This window comes from Bufo gargarizans, chromosome 7, assembly GCF_014858855.1.
Source record: "Bufo gargarizans isolate SCDJY-AF-19 chromosome 7, ASM1485885v1, whole genome shotgun sequence".
Lineage (NCBI taxonomy): Eukaryota > Metazoa > Chordata > Amphibia > Anura > Bufonidae > Bufo > Bufo gargarizans.
In genome coordinates this window covers 22575349-22598942 of record NC_058086.1, presented here as the reverse complement: position 1 = coordinate 22598942, position 23594 = coordinate 22575349, and the positions used below count along the sequence as shown (strand labels likewise).

The window sequence follows — 23594 nt, the reverse complement described above, 5'->3', positions numbered from 1 at the left end:
AGGAGGAGCGTACAATGGATTTCAGTGTGATTTGCAGTTTACCCATGTCAGATATTGGTGGCATATGCCACCTCTGGGACCTGCACCTATCTTTGGAAAAGAGCCTGCAAAGTGAAGGAGTGTGGACAGCGCATGCTTGGAGTTCTATGGAACTGCCCAAAATAGCCGAGCCAGCAGCGTACGCCTATTTCTGTCAGCCCCATAAAAGTGAAATTAAGCGGTGGCTGTGCTTGTGCGATGCATTTTCCATTCATTCCTATGGGACTTCCGAAATTGACTATTTTTGGCACTCCCATAGAAATGAATGGAGGGCGGCCACACATGTATGGTCTGCTCTCCTTCACTTTGCAGGCTCCCTTCTGGAGGTAGCTGTTGTTCTAGCGATATGTCACCAATGTCTGTGATGGGCTATCTGCTTTAAGTATAATAGTGTGCGTCAGCTATGCATGCAGCAGAGCTGTGTGTGTATGTGTGAGCTTTGCATGCAGGAGTGCTGTGTGTGTATAATGCATTTGTATCTATTATGTCTGTGCTGCAGAGCTGTGTGTGCATAATGGAGGTACAGCACGGGCACACTGCTGAACATGCTTGTATATAGTATATGTACAGCACAGCTACATGTGTATTTGTATAATGTAATAATCATGGAGAATAAAAAAGATACAAAAATAATTGGACACTACAGAGCTATGACATGTGACACATGGACTTTGATAGGTATATTTAAAGGGGTTGTCCTACGAAAAATATTCTACAGGTTTTAAACCAGCACCTGGATCTGAATACTTTTGTAATTGCTTGTTGTTAAATATTTAGCATAGCCACTGAGTTATTCACTAAAATGTACCTGTATAGCGCCACCTGCTGTTTGTTTTCTTATTTCTTTGTCCGGCTCACTGAGATGGCCGCACATGCTTAAATTTAATCCTACAATCCGCCTCCTGAGCTGTGATAAACAAACACGACCCTATCTGGGAAGGGTTTAGAGAAATCACCAAAACTAAAGCCTAATTAGGCTTACTTTCACACTTGCGGCAGTGTGATCCGGCGGGCAGTTCCGTCGTCGGAACTGCCCGCCGGATCTGCCAATTTGGATGTGACTGAAAGCATTTGTGAGACGGATCCGGATGCGGATCCGTCTCACAAATGCATTGCAAGAACGGATCCGTCTCTCCGCTTGTCTTGTATATATTTTTCCACATTTTTACCTTTCTGCGCATGCGCAGGCCTGAAGGACGGATCCGGCATTCCGGTATTTTGTATGCTGGATCCGGCACTAATACATTCCAATGGGGAAAAATGCCGGATCCATCATTCAGGCAAGTCTTCAGTTTTTTTCGCCGGAGATAAAACCGTAGCATGCTACGGTTTTATCTTTTGCCTGATCAGTCAAAACGACAGAACTGAAGACATCCTGATGCATCCTGAACGGATTACTCTCCATTCAGAATGCATGGGGATATACCTGATCAGTTATTTTCCGGTACAGATCCCCTAGGACGAAACTCTATGCCGGAAAAGAAAAACGCTAGTGTGAAAGTACCCTGAGGGTAATAACCTCACTTGTCCCAGATATTATTATTATATATTTTTTTTATCTGGGACAAGTGAGGTTATTAGCTTAATTAGACTTTAGTTTTGCTGAGCTGTGATAGGGAGATCATGGACACGCCCCCTGAGTTGTGATAGGGAGATCATGGAGACGCCCCCTGGGCCGTGATAGGGAGATCATGGACACGCCCCCTGAGCTGTGATAGGGAGATCATGGACACGCCCCTTGAGCTGTGATAGGGAGATGATGGACACGCCCCCTGAGCTGCAGCAGAAAAGACACTCCCCTTGTGCTCCCCTTATAGTTAAAAAAGATTTATTACCAGTTTAGACATTAATGACATATCTGCTAAAAATGTCTGATTAATGTGGAACCCACCTCTAGGTGTAGATTGAGGGTCTCAGACCTTACTGGTCAGGGGGCCACTGGACGCCCAATTCAGATGGAGAATCAATGAGAGGTGGCTGTGGATGTGTGCCGCTCTCTCTGTCACCTTATTTTGCTTATTACACTAAGCGTAGTGTCAGGCAATGCTAGCGGAGACATTGAACTTGTCAACTTTCTCAGAGTAAACCGCTGCTTCAATTAGTAGAAAGAGTAGAGTGAACACATAGTGTACTGTATGCAGATTGGGTGTTCGGAGCACTAAGGGTGGGGCATATTCCTTGGTGCACCTTTGTTCCTTCCCTCTGGTGACTAAGCCCCTCCCACCATTTGTAATTGACAGGGTCAGGCTTCTGGGAACTGCTCTCGTCTGGTCCTGTAATCTCATCTCTGAAATATTACTGAAGAGGATGATAGGGATTGTCTCAGGAGGAAAACCCTCTTTACATGGAGCTGCAGCAGTCAGATGTGAAGACAACATGTCATCAGTGCAGCGGAGTAAACTGAGAAAGGTGGAGACCAGGGACCCATCAGAGTGGATATAGTAGAGCTACAAACCTTATGTGAGCTGCAGAGCCTTTGTGTTCCTCTATAATTCCTATTATCACTGCCAATCAGCATAATAATGAATAAGATGAAATTTGCCCAAATAATTTACTGCAAATTAGTTAAACAAGTCACCTATACACCTGACAGTATCTTGTATAGAAACCCTCATTATTCCATAATGGAAAATGTACACCCCCAACAATCACACAAACCATGGCCGGCTACTAAAACTCAGACCAATCCAAAATGATCCAAATTAAGCCTTTCTAACATTTCCCACCTTAGAATAAATCGTCATTGTGATGAATCCCTATGCAATCTCCACAGAAGACTCCTTCACCCAATTCCACTTTCCCACAATGTCTTCTCCTCCCTGTACACCCAGAATTACCCCCACAAGGCTTTATTATTCCTGACATTAGCAGCAAGTACAATTTATGGTTTAGTTCTCCACCTGGTTCCTGTGAATTTCCACACAAGTGCAGAGTTTCTGAAGAACTACGGGCACCACTGCCACCCCCAGATATAAAGGTCCCATCCCCTGCCCCAATCTCCTAATAATACAGCACTAGAAGACACCGCCATGAATGTCTCCATTCCTCTAGACACTGGACCACCACTCCTGATGCCCATATCACAGTGTAGATGGCAGAGCAGGTCCATGCACCACTGGCAGGCAGGTGCCACCTGAGGCTTCCATGACCTCTGACCTCATGCCACCTGCACACGACCAACTGCCGTTCATTTTCAACTGTCATCGGCAGCGACTGGACTGAACCCGACAGAAGAAGAGAGAATGGCGTCCACTGGACACAGAGAAGACGACGAAGAGAGAGAAGATAAGAAGAGGAAGAGGGAGAAGAACAGCAAGAACTCCAAGGAGATGAAGAGGAAGAAGAGAGAAAAGAAGAGAGAAGATGAGAAGAGAAAGAGAGAAGAGGACAACGAGAGCGGATCCAAGGAGATGAAGAAGAGGAGAGGAGAGAAGGCCAGAGTATTGGAGGATGAGGAGCCAAGAGCCGGCAGCAGCCAGGACCCTGGAGCACCCAGCCCCTACCCCAAATTAGACATCACTCGCTTCACCATCCATCAGGTGCTGGGTAGGGGCGGCTTTGGTGTAGTAAGTTTTATTACTTCTTATTTCCTGCTATAGAGACAGAGATCCTAATTCTACATGATTTCCATCTCCTGTGCAGCTAGATGCAGTCTATTGTCTTCTGTTATCAGCCATTTCAGACTCCTAAGAGGCCAACTGTACATTTCTACATTGGGATGAGTTACAGGCCTTCCAGAAAGTTCTCTGCTCCTATGTTCAGTCCTTTCTATCTCTAGTGCTGAGACCTCCAGTAACATTACCGCCCCTATCTACACTGTCCTTAGTTATTCCTATGTGATATGGTAAAAGAAAAATCCCCAGAACCTTCCCAAGAACAGACACCACAATATGTCCGCTCACTCATTTCCTGCACAGATGAAAAGCATAGGGATCATTCACTGTGTGACCGACTATTAGGGAATTGCAGGGTCTCCTAGTACAATACAAGGGCCGTGGTCTGGAAGGGGTCGCCCTTGTCAGGGTGGGAGCTCCATGGTTCAGATACTTAGGGCAGGATATCCAGTGCAGAGAGTAAAGCCTGTATTACACTGACCGATATTTCTGCCGATAATCGCTAATGAGCGTTTACATGAACGCTTGTTACCAATCATCTTGCAGTGTAATAATACAAGCGGCCTCCTTGCTTCACGTCACGGTAACCACGCCCCCTTCCCTGCCCCTTCGCTGTGATTGACAGCGCTTATGCACCACAGTTCGGCTGGCTTTGCTGTCACTCTCAGCGAAGAGGCAGGGAAGGGGGCGCGGTTACCGTGACTACAAGCAAGAAGGCCGCTGCCCCCGTGACTTCAAGCCTGACTACAGAAGCGCGCCGGCAGGGGATTAACCACCTCCGGACCGCCTAACGCACATGTGCGTTCCGGAGGTGGCAGGCTGGCGCACAGTCACGCATATACGCGTCATCTCGCGAGACGCGAGATGACGCGAATATGCGCGCGCGCATGCGCAGTTCGCGCCGGCATTTCGCACAGCAGTATTTCGTCAGCAACCTGCCAGCCAATGATCGTGGCTGGCAGGTTGCTGATTTTTAAAAAATCCAATCAAAGTGCCAGATAGCAGATCATATTTGTAAATATGATCTGTTATATGGCTGCCTGCTCCTCTGCTGGTTCTTTTCGTCGGTTGGATCCAGCAGAGGAGCAGGCTTCACAGTGAGTACACCAAACACTACACTATAGCCCCTGATCACCCCCCTGAACCCCAATTAACCCTTTGATCACCTCTTTGATCACCCCTGTCAATCACAAGTGAAAAGAAAAAAGTGATCAGTGCAAACTGTCACTTTTTTTTTTCACTGTTATTGACCGTTAGGTTTTAGGTATAGTTTAGGTCCCTTGGTTAGGTAGTTAGCGATCAGTTAGCGCCCAGCCCACCGCACCGCAGTCCGTTATTCGCTGATTAGCGTATCGCTAATCAGCATTTGTACTTTTATAGTATCTGGAAGTGATCAAAACTGATCACGGTCAGATCTATAATAGTACTAGTGTCACTTTAGTTTGCCCTCCACCCAAAACGCAGTGTTTGCCCGATCAGGCCTGATCGGTCGCCCACACGTGCGTTCGCCCACACCCGCCCCACCGCAGTGACAAAAAAATATATTTTTTTTGATCACTGCACATTCACTTTACACGCACTGCGGCGATAAAAAAGTTTTGATATTTTTTATCAACCGCAGCGGCCTCCGGTACTTCGCTAGCCTCCCCTTTGTAAGACAGGCTTGCTTTTTTTTTCTTGGGTAGTCTCAGGGAATACCCCTAAATTTAGTTGCCCACATGTCAAACAGGGGGTATTCCTCTGAAGAGGCCTACAGGCTTCTGACCCAGTCGGATGAGGAGTGGGAACCCTCATCTGATGAATCCAGCGGGTCAGAATACGAACCTGTAGAAAGCAGTGGCTCTCTGACCCAAAGTTCGGACGAGGAGGCTGAGGTCCCTGATACCACCAGGCGTACCCGGCCCTGTGTCGCTAGACCGCAGGTTGCGCAGGATCCGCTTCAAGAGCAGCAGAGTGGGGCTGGTGCTGTCGGATTACGTGGTGAGGCATACACCAGCAGCCCAGCCCTCCCTGGACCTAGTACCAGCACTGCCGTACAACCTGGTGAAGTAGCGAGCACCAGAAGGGCAGTTGAAGCTGGTACGGTGGCACGTGCAGTAGTGACCCCGTCGCAGCCACCGCAAAGACGTGCCCGTAGAGCCCCTAGAATCCCAGAGGTGCTGGCAAACCCTGATTGGCAGTCCCCAACTTCAGCCGCACCTGTAGTTTTCCCTTTCACTGCCCAGTCTGGAGTTCGGGTTGAGACGGCTCAGATCGGTTCGGCCCTGGGATTTTTTGAGCTGTTCTTGACTGCGGAGCTTTTAGACATAGTTGTGGCCGAAACAAACAGGTATGCCACACAATTTATCACCGCTAACCCGGGAAGCTTTTATGCCCAGCCTTTCCGGTGGAAACCAGTCCAAGTTTCCGAACTTAAAACTTTTCTGGGCCTCCTCCTCAACATGGGCCTGACAAAAAAGCATGAATTGCGGTCATATTGGTCCACGAACCCGATTCATCACATGCCCATGTTCTCTGCTGCCATGTCCAGGGCACGTTTTGAGGCCATCCTGCGGTTCCTGCACTTTAGTGACAACACCGCCTCCCGTCCCAGGGGCCACCCTGCTTTTGACCGGCTCCACAAAATTCGGCCCCTCATAGACCATTTCAACCAGAAATTTGCAGATATTTATACCCCAGAGCAAAACATCTGCATAGACGAGTCCCTGATACATTTTACCGGGCGCCTTGGCTTCAAACAATACATCCCAAGCAAGCGCGCCCGGTATGGGGTCAAATTGTATAAGCTCTGTGAAAGGGCCACAGGCTATACCCACAAATTTCGGGTCTATGAGGGAAAAGATCAGACCCTGGAGCCGGTCGGTTGCCCTGACTACCTGGGGAGCAGTGGGAAGACAGTTTGGGACTTGGTGTCACCCTTATTCGGCAAGGGGTACCATCTTTATGTGGACAATTTTTACACAAGTGTGGCCCTCTTTAGGCATTTGTTTCTAGAACGGATTGGCGCCTGTGGTACCGCGCGAACTAGTCGCGCGGGCTTCCCCCAACGGCTCGTTACCACCCGTCTTGCAAGGGGGCAGAGGGCCGCACTGTGTAACGAAGAACTGCTCGCGGTGAAATGGAGAGACAAGCGTGACGTTTACATGCTCTCCTCCATTCACGCAGACACGACAATACAAATTGAGCGAGCAACCCGTGTCATTGAAAAGCCCCTCTCAGTCCACGACTATAACCTCCACATGGGAGGGGTCGACTTCAATGACCAGATGTTGTCTCCGTATTTAGTTTCCCGACGCACCAGACGCTGGTATAAGAAGGTGTCTGTATATTTAATTCAATTGGCTCTGTACAATAGTTTTGTTCTCTACAGTAAGGCTGGGAGAACTGGATCCTTCCTCAAATTTCAGGAAGAGATCATCGAGAACCTCCTGTATCCAGGAGGTTCCGTGGCCCCAACCACCAGTGTAGTTAGCCGTCTACACGAGCGACATTTCCCCAATGTCGTTCCTGGTACCTCAACCCAACCGTCACCCCGAAAAAGATGTCGTGTCTGTAGCAGGAGTGGAATAAGGCGTGACACCCGCTATTTCTGTCCTGACTGTCCGGACCACCCTGCCCTATGCTTTGGAGAGTGTTTCCGGAAGTACCACACACAGGTACACTTAGCATAGGGACCACATCTCACAGGACAGGCACACAGGGCTATTAGGGCCCATTCACTCACTGCTGCTGCAAACGTCTCCTTTCACATGGGACAAAGTGCATAACGCACTTCGCCACATCTTTGGGCGATTTGCGCTTTGCACATTGACCCATGGGGAAGGAGAGGTTTGTTCTATAAAGGTAAAAAAACAAAAAAAAAAAAACAGGTAAGCAAACAGGTTAATGTTTAGTTCCAAAAGTTAAAGTTACATGTTCTGTTCCAAAGTTAATAAAATTATTGCGTTGTGGCCTGTTTTTTTCTTTTTTTTTTCTTTTGTTTTTTTACCTTCCAGGTGGACCAACCGATCGACCAGCTGCAGCACCGATGTGCATTCTGACAGAAGCATTGCGCTGCTGTCAGATTACACGCAAGTCGGTGTATGCGGCGCTGCAAGACCGGATTTTCTACTCTGCAGTGACAGATATGTTTGCCGAGGCATACGAGCTGAGGAGGAGGCGGCGTTCCTATGCTTTGGCAAGCACTTTGCATATATATATATATATATATAAAAAAAAAATCCCGGCAATGATTTATTCATCCACATCGATTGATGCGAATGGAGAAATCTGGTTTGCCAGGGCATACGAGCTAAGTGGGTATGGATGTAGGGCGGAGCTCCTATGTCCTGGCAGACGCCTTTCCCCTCCATTTTTTTTTTTGGCAGAGATTTTTTCATCCACATTGATCGATGCGAATGAAGAAATCTGTGCCGTTCATTTTTTTCTTTCAGCCCAGAGGCTGAACGGAAAAAAAAAATCTCATTACCTGTATGCTCAATATAAGGAGAATAGCAGAAACTCCTAATGCTGGCCATACATGTAATGATTGCGGAGACCCTCAAATGCCAGGGCAGTACAAACACCCCACAACTGACCCCATTTTGGAAAGAAGACACCCCAAGGTATTTGCTGAGGGGCATATTGAGTCCATGAAAGATTGAAATTTTTGTCCTAAGTTAGCGGAAAGTGAGACTTTGTGAGAAAAAACAAAAAAAAATCAATTTCCGCTAACTTATGCGAAAAAAAAAAAAATTCTATGAACTTGCCAGGCCCCTCATTGGATACCTTGGGGTGTCTTCTTTCCAAAGTGGGGTCACATGTGGGGTATTTATACTGCCCTGGCTTTTTAGGGGCCCTAAAGCGTGAGAAGAAGTCTGGGATCCAAATGTCTAAAAATGCCCTCCTAAAAGGAATTTGGGCACCTTTGCGCATCTAGGCTGCAAAAAAGTGTGACACATCTGGTATCGCCGTACTCAGGAGAAGTTGGGGAATGTGTTTTGGGGTGTCATTTTACATATACCCATGCTGGGTGAGAAAAATATCTTGGTCAAATGCCAACTTTGTATAAAAAAATGGGAAAAGTTGTCTTTTGCCAAGATATTTCTCTCACCCAGCATGGGTATATGTAAAATGGCACCCCAAAACACATTCCCCAACTTCTCCTGAGTACGGCGATACCAGATGTGTGACACTTTTTTGATGCCAAGGTGGGCAAAGGGGCACATATTCCAAAGTGCACCTTTCGGATTTTGCAGGCCATTTTTTACACATTTTGATTGCAAAGTACTTCTCACACATATGGGCCCCTAAATTGCCAGGGCAGTATAACTACCCCACAAGTGACCCCATTTTGGAAAGAAGACACCCCAAGGTGTTCTGTGAGGGGCATGGTGAGTTCCTAGAATTTTTTTTTTTTTGTCGCAAGTTAGTGGAATATGAGACTTTGTAAGAAAAAAAAAAAAAAAAAAAACATCATCATTTTCCGCTAACTTGTGACAAAAAAAAAAAAATTCTAGGAACTCGCAGTGCCCCTCACGGAATACCTTAGGGTGTCTTCTTTCCAAAATGGGGTCACTTGTGGCGTAGTTATACTGCCCTGGCAATTTAGGGGCCCAAATGTGTGAGAAGTACCTTGCAATCAAAATGTGTAAAAAATGCCCTGCAAAATCCGAAAGGTGCACTTTGGAATATGTGCCCCTTTGCCCACCTTGGCAGCAAAAAAGTGTGACACATCTGGTATCGCCGTACTCAGGAGAAGTTGGGGAATGTGTTTTTGGGTGTCATTTTACATATACCCATGCTGGGTGAGAAAAATATCTTGGTCAAATGCCAACTTTGTATAAAAAAATGGGAAAAGTTGTCGTTTGCCAAGATATTTCTCTCACCCAGCATGGGTATATGTAAAATGACACCCCAAAACACATTCCCCAACTTCTCCTGAGTACGGCGATACCAGATGTGTGACACTTTTTTGATGCCAAGGTGGGCAAAGGGGCGCATATTCCAAAGTGCACCTTTCGGATTTCACCGGTCATTTTTTACAGATTTTGATTGCAAAGTACTTCTCACACATTTGGGCCCCTAAATTGCCAGGGCAGTATAACTACGCCACAAGTGACCCCATTTTGGAAAGAAGACACCCCAAGGTATTCCGTGAGGGGCATGGCGAGTTCCTAGAATTTTTTATTTTTTGTCGCAAGTTAGTGGAATATGAGACTTTGTAAGGAAAAAAGAGAAAAAAAAAAATCATCATTTTCCGCTAACTTGTGACAAAAAATAAAAAATTCTAGGAACTCGCAGTGCCCCTCACGGAATACCTTAGGGTGTCTTCTTTCCAAAATGGGGTCACTTGTGGCGTAGTTATACTGCCCTGGCAATTTAGGGGCCCAAATGTGTGAGAAGAACTTTGCAATCAAAATGTGTAAAAAATGTCCTGCAAAATCCGAAAGGTGCACTTTGGAATATGTGCCCCTTTTTCCCACCTTGGCAGCAAAAAAGTGTGACACATCTGGTATCGCCGTACTCAGGAGAAGTTGGGGAATGTGTTTTGGGGTGTCATTTTACATATACCCATGCTGGGTGAGAAAAATATCTTGGTCAAATGCCAACTTTGTATAAAAAAATGGGAAAAGTTGTCTTTTGCCAAGGTATTTCTCTCACCCAGCATGTGTATATGTAAAATGACACCCCAAAACACATTCCCCAACTTCTCCTGAGTACGGCGATACCACATGTGTGACACTTTTTTGCTGCCAAGGTGGGCAAAGGGGCGCATATTCCAAAGTGCACCTTTCGGATTTCACTGGTCATTTCTTACAGATTTTGATTGCAAAGTTCTTCTCACACATTTGGGCCCCTAAATTGCCAGGGCAGTATAACTACCCCACAAGTGACCCCATTTTGGAAAGAAGACACCCCAAGGTATTCTGTGAGGGGCATGGTGAGTTCCTAGAATTTTTTATTTTTTGTCGCAAGTTAGTGGAATATGAGACTTTGTAAGAAAAAAAATAAAAATAAAAATCATCATCATTTTCCGCTAACTTGTGACAAAAAATAAAAAGTTCTATGAACTCACTATGCCCATCAGCGAATACCTTAGGGTGTCTACTTTCCGAAATGGGGTCATTTGTGGGGTTTTTCTACTGTTTGGGCATTGTAGAACCTCAGGAAACATGACAGGTGCTCAGAAAGTCAGAGCCGTTTCAAAAAGCGGAAATTCACATTTTTGTACCATAGTTTGTAAATGCTATAACTTTTACCCAAACCATTTTTTTTTGCCCAAACATTTTTTTTTTATCAAAGACATGTAGAACTATAAATTTAGCGAAAAATTTATATATGGATGTCGTTTCTTTTGCTAAATTTCACAGCTGAAAGTGAAAAATTTCATTTTTTTGCAAAAAAATCGTTACATTTTGATTAATAACAAAAAAAGTAAAAATGTCAGCAGCAATAAAATACCACTAAATGAAAGCTCCATTAGTGAGAAGAAAACGAGGTAAAATTCATTTGGGTGGTAAGTTGCATGACCGAGCGATAAACGGTGAAAGTAGTGTAGTGCCGAAGTGTAAAAAGTGGCCTGGTCATGAAGGGGGTTTCACCTAGCGGGGCTGAAGTGGTTAAAGGGCGTTTTTACAGCTTTTGCAGTCTTAACAGGGTAAGGATACCCCAATGTTTGGTGCAGTGAGGGTCTTCCATAAGACCCTTTCATTCTGTGTGTTCCACAACTGAACAGGCGTTCTTACTGAAGGGCCTGCTATATGGAAATCCATGATCTTATAGTTTGGTTCCTATCACATCATAGTCCTTTTAATCACTGGTAATGGGGATTAATGCTCAATGTTCTGTTTTCACCTCTTATGTGGTTATTGTAAAGATATTTCTTAAACAAATTGGATTAAATATTAAAATGTAGATAATAATGGTCCCCCTTGTACCTCTCTTGATGTGGTGTAACAGTAGGGTCCCATGACTGGTGACCCATATCTGTATGGACCTTATCAGGATTATATTTTGTGATCCTTACTTATGTGCAGCTGTAGGGTCTGGATGTTACCTGACTGACGACCACTTCCCTCATCCCTCTTTCTTAGGCTACTTTCACACTAGCGTTTTAGCTTTCTGTTTCTGAGATCCGTCATGGGCTCTCAGAAGCGGTCCAAAAACGGATCAGTTTTGCCCTAATGTATTCTGAATGGAAAAGGATCCGCTCAGAATGCATCAGATTGTCTCCGTTCAGACACAATTCTGCTCTGGAGGCGGACACCAAAACACTGCCTTCAGCGTTTTTCTGTCCGCCATGTGGTGCGGAGCAAGACGGATCCGTCCTGACACTCAATGTAAGTCAATGGGGACGGATCCGCTTTCTCTGACACAATAGAAAACAAATCCGTCCTTCATTGACTTTCCATTGTGTTCATGAGGGATCTGTCATGGCTATAGAAGACATAATACAACCGGATCCGTTCATGAGGTTGTATTATTGTAACGGATGCGTTTTTGCAGATCCATGACGGATCTGCAAAAAACGCTAATGTGAAAGTAGCCTTAGCTAAATAGCCAGAAACCCCTGGAGATAAATCCCCCATGTAATAAATGTAGAAGAATTCCCCTGTGACCACTTCCATTTGTCCTCTTCAGGTGGTCCTGGCATCAGTCCCCCGCCGAAACACCTACACGGCCATCAAGATTATCAACAAAAGAGGGGACAATGCAGCAATTTTAATGAGAGAGCGGCGGATACTCATGGTGGCCCGAGACTGCCCGTTCCTGTGCCACCTCTATGCCGCACATCAGACACAGGAGCGAGCCTATTTGGTCACCGAGTATCTGTCCGGCGGCAGCCTGGAGGATTTAATCGATCTGTGCGGCTACTTGAACATCAACAACGTAAGGTGAGTAAATGACCGATCAGGAGACAGAGAGGAAAATACTGAAAAGAAAGTGACTGAAGGGTGGAAAATAAAAGGAGACATGACAGGTCAGACTGAGACGAAGGCAGAGAATGAAGGGAAAACAGGCTGTCATAAACAGCGCCTCCGCTCTGCTGGTGGTGACAGATAATATGGTAGTAACATAATGTTAGGGAATTGCTAGAGAAGGATTTCATGTCATTGACACTACACCCTGTCCTCTCCATCAGATTCTACACAGCAGAGATTGTGTGCGGCCTCCAGTTCCTCCATGGACACAACATCGTCCACCGGTAAGAAGTACTTCCCCACATCTCCCTATAATGGTGGAAGTAATGCACCCAGCTTTCCTAGAGTCCTGATGTCCCATGTCTCCTGTGTCAGTGCCTCACTGGACAGATTCACCATTCTCTTTTCTTTATCTGTCACCTTATTTCAGAGACATAAAGCCAGATAACATCATGCTGGACAAGGATGGACACATCCGGATCATTGACCTGGGTCTGGCCCAAGATGGCGTCACCTCATCCAGTAAGACCAGTGGAGTGACGGGCACAGATGTGTATATGGCCCCTGAGGTGATTGCCGGATTGGAGTATGACGCAGCAGTTGACTGGTGGAGCCTGGGTATTGTAGTGTCCAGGATGTCATCAGGATGCTCCCCATTTTACTATGGCTCCATCAGTGACGAGGTGTACAAATCCATCACCACAGCCAAGGCAGACATCCCATCTTGGCTGGACACCGATATACAACATCTTTTGAAAAAACTGCTGCGTAAAAACCCAGAGAGGCGGCTGGGTGTGTATAACAACATCAGAGACCATCCATTCTTTAACACCATTGTCTGGGAGGACCTGGAGGAGAGGAGAGCACAGCCGCCATGTGTACCATTCAGGGCAGCTCTGGAGAACAAACATCTGCAGTGGCCGGAGGATACCACACCCCTTCACCCCGTGGCCGGATTCTCCTACATGTCACCAAGCTTGGCCCGGTAAGATCCCCCTCCTCTACTGATGATGTCTTCAGTCTCACCTCTGTAGTCATCATCATTGTTCCTCTGGACCTGGTATCAAGCAGAACATAAGGTCCTATAATAATTCTGCTCCATGTCACCTACACTAATGACATAGTGGAGACGTTACTCGTTAATATGTTACTCCCTGTACTGGCATATATATATATATATATATATGCAGCATACGGGTAGGCTACCCGACACTGCTAAGATTTGAGTGCGTAGTTCCCTTTAAGCCAGTCAGGCCGGTTACCGGCAATCCTTATCACAGCCAGCAGAGGGAGCCCCCAGTTCAGTATAAATAGGCTAGGGCCTAGCTCAGGAAGGGAGAAGTTTCCAGACTCAGTGCAGAGAGGGTTCCCTCCTGAGTCCGTATGCATAGAAGTCAGAAGGGCATAGCTAATCAGCCTGAAGACACAGAATACCACAGAGGCCGATCAGACAAAGCAAGAGGTACTCAAGACAGCAGAGGAGGTACTAGATAAGGACAGCTTCAAGGGTACGCCAGATAAAGGGCATTAGACCTTGGAGAGAAAGTCACATGTAGCAGGACCGGTCAGGAATAGTGTGCAAGCCGCCTGTACTGCATCTCCTGTAATCAACACTCTGTATAATGCCTTGCTAAGACCGGCCATTCTGTACTCCCAAGAACCAGCTGTATTCACTGATATTCAGTAAAAGTTCCAGTTTTTGTTGGCTATCCTATGCTTGCTTCATTCTTCTACAATACCATACACGGCGTGTCACCGTTTAATTGACACTGGCGTCACGAACTGTTAAATACCTGCCTGTTCCAGTATTTGCCCCAATTGAAGACGACAGTGGATCCCAGGTTAGTGGTCAATCTGCACTACAAAGCCCAGCATACACTACTGACCCCCTGGGACACTGCATCGCTCTTTTTGGCGTCACGAACAGGATCCGCATACTTCTACAGTGCAGAGAAGTGTGAACTGTGTGCTTTAACTATTCCACCACCGTATTGCGAGGACTGTACCCTTTATTTCCAAGCCGGTGGATTGAAATTGTGCCTGGGAGGAATCAGAGACGCTGTACTGTGTTGCGCTACCCCCAGAGAGAAAATCGTATTTGTGGACTGTGATTTATTGGACTTTGCAACACCCTGCTTGCTGTCAGGGAATCGTGATCAAGATGGCCACCGGCCGCCTGGAGTAAGGTTTCCCGCGCTGCTGAGGACCTCCGTGGGCGGATCCCTTCAAAGACACAGAGAATCCCGCCCCTCTTCATCATTACACCGCCGCGGCCCTGCTTTTCCTGCGTCAGCAACGTCACCGTGTACACAGGACGTCCGGAGTCTCACGAGATTTGGCCTGCGCACACCCGGCGAAACCGGTAAGAACTTGTATCCGGAGGGAAGGGGATTGTTCCGGCCCCTTTAGTCACCAGCGGCCACCTTGTAATAAGTTAACATGTCAGATCCGGGAGTTGCCGAGCGGCCGGACCCGGGAGAGCTTGCGGCTCCTAATCATCCTATAGCCCCCAGCATGATGCCCTTTACCATGCCTTACTACTTTGGGGCCCCATGGTTTCCCCGCTATAACGGAGAGGTCCATACCCTAAGAGACTTTAAAGAAAAGTTGCTGGCATTATTCAAACTATACCCCATAAATGCCGATCAGCAAATGGAAATCCTGCTAGCGCAACTGGAGGGGGCTGCCCGCAGAGAGGTATTATCCTGGCCTGCTGCTGAAAGGAGTACTCTGGAGCAGATATTCACCCGCCTCAGGGCCACTTTTGAAACGAGGACTGCCTCAGAGATAAAGATGCACTTCTTTGGCAAGAAACAGAAGTCCGGTGAGTCCCTCCGTGACTATGCCCTATCACTTCAGGAGGCTTTGGGGGCTGTAATCCAGATAGATCCCAAGGAAGCTGATAACCAGGATCAGACCCTGAGGGAACAATTTATTACCGGAGTGTCTAGTGAGCAAATAAGGACCCAATTAAAGATGCTGTCCGCCCAACACCCTAACAGTACCTTTCTGGACTTTAAAGAACTGGCTATAAAAATTCTGGGGTCAGCAGTATCTACAGAGTTGAGCACCCCACCTGAGTTATCAGCCTGCAGGTCAAAACCGTTTATTATTAACCGAGCTGAGGCCGGTCAAGCTGTTCAAGCTACAGCTACCGATACTATCGCCATGCTGACAGAGCAAGTAAATCACCTCACTAAAAGCCTAGAGAGAGTGTGCAGAAAAATGGAGGAATGGGAAAAACCTATGATGTCAGAAGAAGAGTTCCTGTCACCCTCTAAGCCGTTCCCACCTCCATACCAAGAGACTCACCCCAGGGATCCTGGGAGGCGCAATAGGGGTCGCCAGCGGCCCGTGTGTACATACTGCAAAAAGATGGGACACACAGAATCCACTTGCTGGCAGTTAAACGGGCAACCCCTGAGGCTGAGGACCACCCCTCGGGAGGTAGAACACTAGGTCCAAAAGATCCAAATTGGATGCCACGGTATGTAGGATCCCATCCTAAAATCAATGTGGAGATTAACGGGGTCCCCTTTGAAGCCCTATTAGATACTGGGTCTCAGGTCACTACTATTCAGCTGCCCGCCTTTGAAAGATTCTGGGACACCAATCAATTGACCCAGCCGCCTGAATCCTGGGTAGAGATTATCGCCAGCAATGGCAAACCGGTAAAGATCCATGGATACTGGGAACCCACCCTGCAGGTGGGAGAAGTAACCTTGCCTCAACAGGGGGTGATAGTAGTACAGGCCGGCGACAGAGGAGGACATCCTGTCATTCTAGGCACCAATGTCTTCAAAAACTGTTATGCTGAAATACTTGCCGTATTACACCAGACTCTGCCCACCGCTTCCTCTGCGTCCAAGAGGGTGATTCAAAAGACTATCACTGTGTTAAGTGCCCAGCAGAGGTTTGCTAACGGGAAAGGAGAAATTTGTACTGCCAAGATTCGTGATAATAAGCCTGTGACTTTGCCTCCTAATTCCCAAACTCTCTTATGGTGTCGTGCTGTCCTGGGAGTCCAAGGCCAAGATTATCCAGCCCTGGTGGAACCTATCCAGATGGAGAACTACCCTTATGTGAGAGCTGCCAAGTGCCTGGTGAATGTCTCCCAAGGTAAAGTACCTGTCCGTCTGATTAACCTGAGTGACCATCCTGTTGCGCTTACTAAGCATTACCCTGTTGCCCAGCTTTCTCAGGTGTTCTTCCAAGACATCATCCGTCTTCCAGTGACAGAAAAGCCGCCAGCTGCAGTCAGCGGATGTCCGCCGGTGCCTCAGTCACAAGTACCCTGGTGGGAAGAGCTACATGTCGGGGACGAGACTACCCCCCAACATCAACAAGAAGGGATACTACGGCTTGTCAAAGAGCACCACCAGGCCTTCAGTAAACATGCTGCTGATTATGGAGAGGTTAGTGCCATACAACACACCATACCTACTGGCTCTCATCCTCCTATCAAGGAGAGATACCGACCCTTACCGCCTACTTCATATCAGACTGTAAAAGAAATGATCCAAGAGATGAAAGACTCTAATGTAATCCGGGACAGTCGTAGCCCGTGGGCGGCACCCCTGGTCCTTGTAAAGAAGAAGGATGGTGGTATCCGTTTCTGCGTGGACTATAGGAAGATTAACCAAATAACCCACAAAGACGCGTACCCACTGCCCCGCATTGAAGAGTCACTAACTGCTCTGGGCTCCGCTGCCTATTTCTCCACATTGGACTTGACCAGTGGCTACTGGCAAGTACCCATGGCCCCGGCAGATAGGGAAAAGACTGCTTTCACCACTCCCATGGGCCTGTTTGAATTTAATTGTATGCCGTTCGGGTTATGTAATGCCCCAGGAACTTTCCAGAGACTAATGGAGCGGTGTTTGGGTCACAAAAACTTCGAAACAGTGCTGCTGTATCTAGATGACGTCATTGTGTACTCAAAAACATATGAAGACCACCTGAAACACTTAGCAGAGGTCTTTGAAATCCTTGTCAAATATGGCCTGAAGGTAAAGCCATCTAAATGCCACTTGCTCAAACCTGCGGTAAAATACCTGGGGCATGTGGTAAGCGGAGAGGGCGTACAGCCTGACCCTGATAAGTTAGCGGCTGTCCGTAACTGGCCGGTACCCACTACCGTCAAAGAGGTGAGGGGTTTCCTGGGTTTTGCCGGCTACTATAGACGTTTCATCCCCCATTTTGCTCAAATAGCCGATCCTATCCAGGAACTCTTGAGGGGGCAGCCCAAGAAAAGTCCTAGAACTCCAGTGCTCATTGAGTGGAATGAAGAGAGAGAGATAGCGTTCCAGTTGTTAAAAAAGAAACTGACCGAGCCTCCCGTGTTAGGTTATCCCGACTACAGCAAGCCCTTCCATCTGTATACTGATGCTAGCAAGCGAGGCCTGGGGGCTGTGTTAGCCCAGATTCAAGAGGGAAAAGAAAGAGTGATAGCTTATGCAAGCCGCTCCCTGAAAGGAGCTGAGAAAAATGACCAGAATTATAGTTCCTTCAAACTAGAGTTCCTGGCATTAGTGTGGGCAGTGACGGAAAAATTCAAAGATTATCTAGCCGCTACCCCATTCATTGCATTCACTGATAATAACCCTCTGGCACATCTAAATACAGCTAAATTGGGGGCTTTGGAGCAAAGATGGGCCTCTCGTCTCGCCAACTATGATTTCTCTGTAAAATATCGCGCTGGACGTACTAACGACAATGCTGATGCTTTATCCAGACTTCCCACAGAGACAGCTCCTGATGATGTGCGAGATGCTTGGGAAGATGTAGAAATGCCGGCCTTCTACCATAAATTTGCTCAACAGGATCAGGCTCGGGCTACCAGTAACAGAGCTGCAGTTCCTTCACCCCCCAGTAGGCCGGAACTCAAAGAAGAAAGGTGGGTGAAACTACAGTCTGAAAGTAGAGTGCTGGGTGAATTGTTGGACTTCATTACCAGTGGCAGAACCCCTGAGAGGATTCGGCGTAAGAGTACAGATCCTGAGCTCATCAAACTGTGGAGACAGCGCCATCAACTCTTCATACAAAAGGGCCTGTTGCTACGGAGAAGCCTAGACCCAGTGTCCAACGAAAGAGTGCATCAAATTCTCATACCCCGACGAGATGCAGGTATGGTGTTGGAGATGTACCACAATCAATCCGGTCACTTTGGGGTCCAAAAGACTGAGGCAAATATCCGCCAGCGGTTTTACTGGGTGGGCATGAGAGAAGACATGGAGAAGTGGTGTCGGGAGTGTGTAGCCTGTGCCTTGAAACGAGGTGAACACCATGATCAGAGGGCACCACTGAGACCCATTGTAAGTACTCGTCCTCTTGAACTTGTCGCCATCGACCATGTGAAACTGGAGCCTAGTCGCTCAGGGTATGTGTACGCTATGACTATTATTGACCATTTCACTAAGTTTGTTGTAGCGGTGCCTGTGAGAGACCAGACGGCCAAGACTACAGCCGAACTGTTCTGGAAACACTTCCTCCTGCCCTACGGTTGTCCAGAAAAGATCCTCACCGATCAAGGTCCTGCTTTTGAGTCCCACCTGTTCCATGAACTGTGCCGCCTGCACAACTGTAAGAAGATCCGGACGACGGCCTACCATCCGCAAGGTAATGGATTATGTGAAAAAATGAATCAGACCTTGATAGAGATGCTGAGGACCGTGCCTCCTGAAACCAGGGGAGATTGGCCTAATCTGTTGCCACAGCTCATGTTCACATACAATCATACCATACACTGTTCCACCGGGTATACCCCCTTTTATTTGATGTTTGGGCGCCAAGGGTTATTGCCTGCTGACCACTCCTTGGATGTACTCGTACCTGATTGCATCAACCCATTCCCTAATACCGATTGGGTTGCTGAACACCAAAGGCGATTGAATACGGCCCAAGCTATTGTTCAGGAACGTATGGACTATGCTAGAGACCGGCAGCAGAGAGACTATGACCAAGCAGCCCATGCAGAACCCTTGACAATAGGGGCTGTGGTATGGTTAAAAAATAACCGCCGTACCAGTAAACTGGACAGTAAATGGGAGCAAAGCCCTTATGTTGTCACTGCAATCCCAAATGTTGGAACTCACACTTATGAGATCACCCGGGAGGGCAGGGGATCCCAAATTGTACACCGAAACCGGTTAAAGCTCTGCCTGACACCAGGACCCAGTGCCGAGAGTTCTATATCTGAAACCCCTGTGTCAGAGTCATCGATACAGCCCGAGGATCCTATGCAGGCTGTCCGAAATCTAAGGTATGACGCTGATCCCATGCATTGGCTTCTGACACCATGGTTGAACTTGTTGGTGCCCGCTCCGGCACCTACTGTACCTTTACTTCCAGAAGAGCCGGTTCAAGATGCCCCGGATCCAGTTCCCCCTCTAGTGGATCCTGTTGTTCCTGTTGTTCCTGTTGTTCCCGTTGTTCCTGACCAAGGTCTCACGGATGGAGATCCTCCTGTTGCTCCTCTCTCTTCTACCTCGGTGCTAAGGGAAGAGGAAACCCCTGTGTTGAGAAGGTCCACCCGGATGACCAGGGGACGTCCGCCAGTCCATTTAAGAGACTTTGACTATGCTGGTGGTGTCTCCTCCCGAACAGTTACTATCGGAAATAGCCTGCTTGATGTTTGTGCGCAAGAATGGACTCCTCCACGTGAGCCCTTGCCTGTTCTACACCCACGGGGAAACCCTGTGTAGTTCCCTATTATACTTCAGTCAAGAAAAATAGACTAACCTGGTTCACCTTAAGTCCGCTGTGCCAGGTCAGCGGCCGTGCCTAAGAAGAAAGAAGACGCCCCTTTTTCTTGCGTCATTTGTTGCAAATGTTATATTTTTTGTGTGAAATAATTGTTTATCATATTTATAATGTCATGTTTAAATTACGCATCAGCTTATGTTGGTTCAGGCATGTGTGTGAGTACGAGGCCTTACTCACGTTAAAGTCTGGGGGTGTGCAGCATACGGGTAGGCTACCCGACACTGCTAAGATTTGAGTGCGTAGTTCCCTTTAAGCCAGTCAGGCCGGTTACCAGCAATCCTTATCACAGCCAGCAGAGGGAGCCCCCAGTTCAGTATAAATAGGCTAGGGCCTAGCTCAGGAAGGGAGAAGTTTCCAGACTCAGTGCAGAGAGGGTTCCCTCCTGAGTCCGTATGCATAGAAGTCAGAAGGGCATAGCTAATCAGCCTGAAGACACAGAATACCACAGAGGCCGATCAGACAAAGCAAGAGGTACTCAAGACAGCAGAGGAGGTACTAGATAAGGACAGCTTCAAGGGTACGCCAGATAAAGGGCATTAGACCTTGGAGAGAAAGTCACATGTAGCAGGACCGGTCAGGAATAGTGTGCAAGCCGCCTGTACTGCATCTCCTGTAATCAACACTCTGTATAATGCCTTGCTAAGACCGGCCATTCTGTACTCCCAAGAACCAGCTGTATTCACTGATATTCAGTAAAAGTTCCAGTTTTTGTTGGCTATCCTATGCTTGCTTCATTCTTCTACAATACCATACACGGCGTGTCACCGTTTAATTGACACTGGCGTCACGAACTGTTAAATACCTGCCTGTTCCAGTATTTGCCCCAATTGAAGACGACAGTGGATCCCAGGTTAGTGGTCAATCTGCACTACAAAGCCCAGCATACACTACTGACCCCCTGGGACACTGCATATATATATATATAAAACAGAGGTGACGTTTTAGTAATCCAGCTGGTGGAAGACCAGGTCCAGACCAGTATTAGTGCTTCCATGTAATGATGGTGATTCCTCTGCTGTCCTCTTCTAGTCCATCCTGTATGACATTTACTCTAATTGCTTCTGACAATCACTGTGTCTCTGCTTCTTCTTAGGATGGTGAAAAGGTCCAAACTGTGAGGGGATCCACGACCATCTGGTGAGCTCCTCCTGCACATATCTGTACATACCTATATACACTGGACACCTACCATTATAGCCATGCATTTCACATACATTGGAGAGGTTATAAAGAACAGTTCTTCAAAAATAATATTAGTCTCCGAGTCATCCTCTCCTGAGTTATAGCTGGTTTTAGAAAATCTGCTGGACATTTGCAAAAGTCCTAGTATGGACTCATACTAAGAGCTCATTCAGGCGATAGTGATTTGCAGGCCCCATATTGCAGATCTGCAAAACACTGATACCGGCTTTGGGCGTTCCGCAGTTTGCGATCCGCACATGGCCGGCACTATCATAGAAATTACTATTATTGTCCGTGATTGCAGACAAGAATAGAATTTGCTCTATCTTTTTTTTCTGCGGGGCTGCGGAACGGAACTACGGATGCTGAGAGCACACGGTGTGCTGTCCATATCTTTTGTGGCCCTATTGAAATGAATGGGTCCGCACCTGTTCATCAAATTTGCGGAACGGATGTGGACCCATTCACACAGTCGTTTGAATGATCCCTAAAGCTGTATTTTGGGAGATCTGCAGAATTTTACATTTTAATATATCAGGTAGAAATCTGATCAGGATAAGTCATCATGTTACTGTAGGTCACTTGTCTACATCCACAATAGGTAAAACTAACAGCGCTCTGTTATGTCTTGCAGGATCGGCCCGCGCCTCCTGCCCAGAGCTTTGTGCCTCCTGCCCCACGTCTCTGCTGCTGTAGAAGACCTCGGCTTGCCTACAACATCCTCTCTCTACCATCTTTATGCTGCTCATTTTCCATCATGTTGTTGCCCTGGACCTTGACTCGGCATCCTCCAATATCTCACCGGCATCAGACATCACCACCTCCTCCTGAAGACCCTCTACACCCCAGGAGCGGCCTGTGCTTCATCCCATCTGGCATCCGGTGAGTTCAGGAGAAATAGCCGCATATTGTACCCTGGGGCAGATAGCAGAGATCTTACCAGAGCGGCTGTTATCCCTGAACTCACCGACTTCTAATAACATCTATGTACAGTCCTGGTAAGTAATGCCTCATTCCCATGTCAGTGTTTTGGTCAGTGATTTCCATCAGTGATTGTGAGCCAAAACCAGGTGTGAAGCCTCCACAGACATAAGGTATAAGGGAAAGATCTGCACCTGTTCTGTGTTTAGAGTCGCACCTGGTTTTGGCTCAAAATCACTGATGGAAATCACTGACCGAACACTGACGTGTGAAAATGAGGCTTAACATGCATCACACACATCACACTACACACATATAGATAGATATAAGTATATAGACATAGATACACATATAGACACACTGACATACAGACACATAGGACTAATAGATATAGATATCGTCTCCGATCCTGGGACTTGTTCTGATCGCCATATTTGGGGTCGGGAAGGAATTTTTCCCCCTTGAGGACAATTGGCTCATCCTCAAGGAGGTTTTTGCCTTCCTCAGGATCATCTCAGCCGTAAATAGGTTTAGTATTATAGATCTTCACTACACATAATTAGCTTAATTTAAAAATAAAAAATATATCAAATAAAGTAGGTATATTAGATTAGAAAAATATAAATTAAAAACAAAAAATTATTTATACTAAGCAGGTTAGGTAGTGACTTTTGATCCTGGGACTTGCTCTGATCGCCATATTTGGGGTCGGGAAGGAATTTTCCCCCCTTAACAAGAGGATAATTGGCTCATTCCTCAAGGGGGTTTTCGCCTTCCTCTGGATCAACAGTCTACACATAGGTTTAGCTTAATACACTTTACATTTCACACGTAAATTTATAGTAAAAATATATATTAAATAGACATAAAAAATAAAAAAATAAGATAGATTTAGCTTTAGTTTCATACAATGTAGGACATACAAATATTAGATCATTAAAAATATAAAAAATATAAAAAAATGATTTCTTTATACTAGGCAGGTTAGGTAGTGACTTTTGATCCTGGGACTTGATCTGATCGCCATATTTGGGGTCGGGAAGGAATTTTTCCCCCTTAAAAAGAGGATAATTGGCTCATTCCTCAAGGGGGTTTTCGGCTTCCTCTGGATCAACAGTCTACATATAGGTTTAGTTTCATACATTTTCCATTTCACACATAAATATATAGT

General features: G+C 46.7%; 1 protein-coding gene across 1 annotated transcript; it reads left to right on the top strand.

Annotated features, from left to right (window-relative positions):
• The first annotated feature begins 3281 nt into the window (after positions 1–3281).
• On the top strand, positions 3282–22256 carry LOC122944118 (protein kinase C theta type-like). The gene is made up of 6 exons (XM_044302350.1): positions 3282–3605; positions 12276–12529; positions 12778–12840; positions 12987–13541; positions 21414–21457; positions 22137–22256. The coding sequence occupies exons 1-5, from the start codon at positions 3282–3284 to the stop codon at positions 21436–21438; spliced, it is 1221 nt and encodes a 406-aa protein (XP_044158285.1). The 3' UTR covers positions 21439–21457; positions 22137–22256.
• Positions 22257–23594: the final 1338 nt, after the last annotated feature.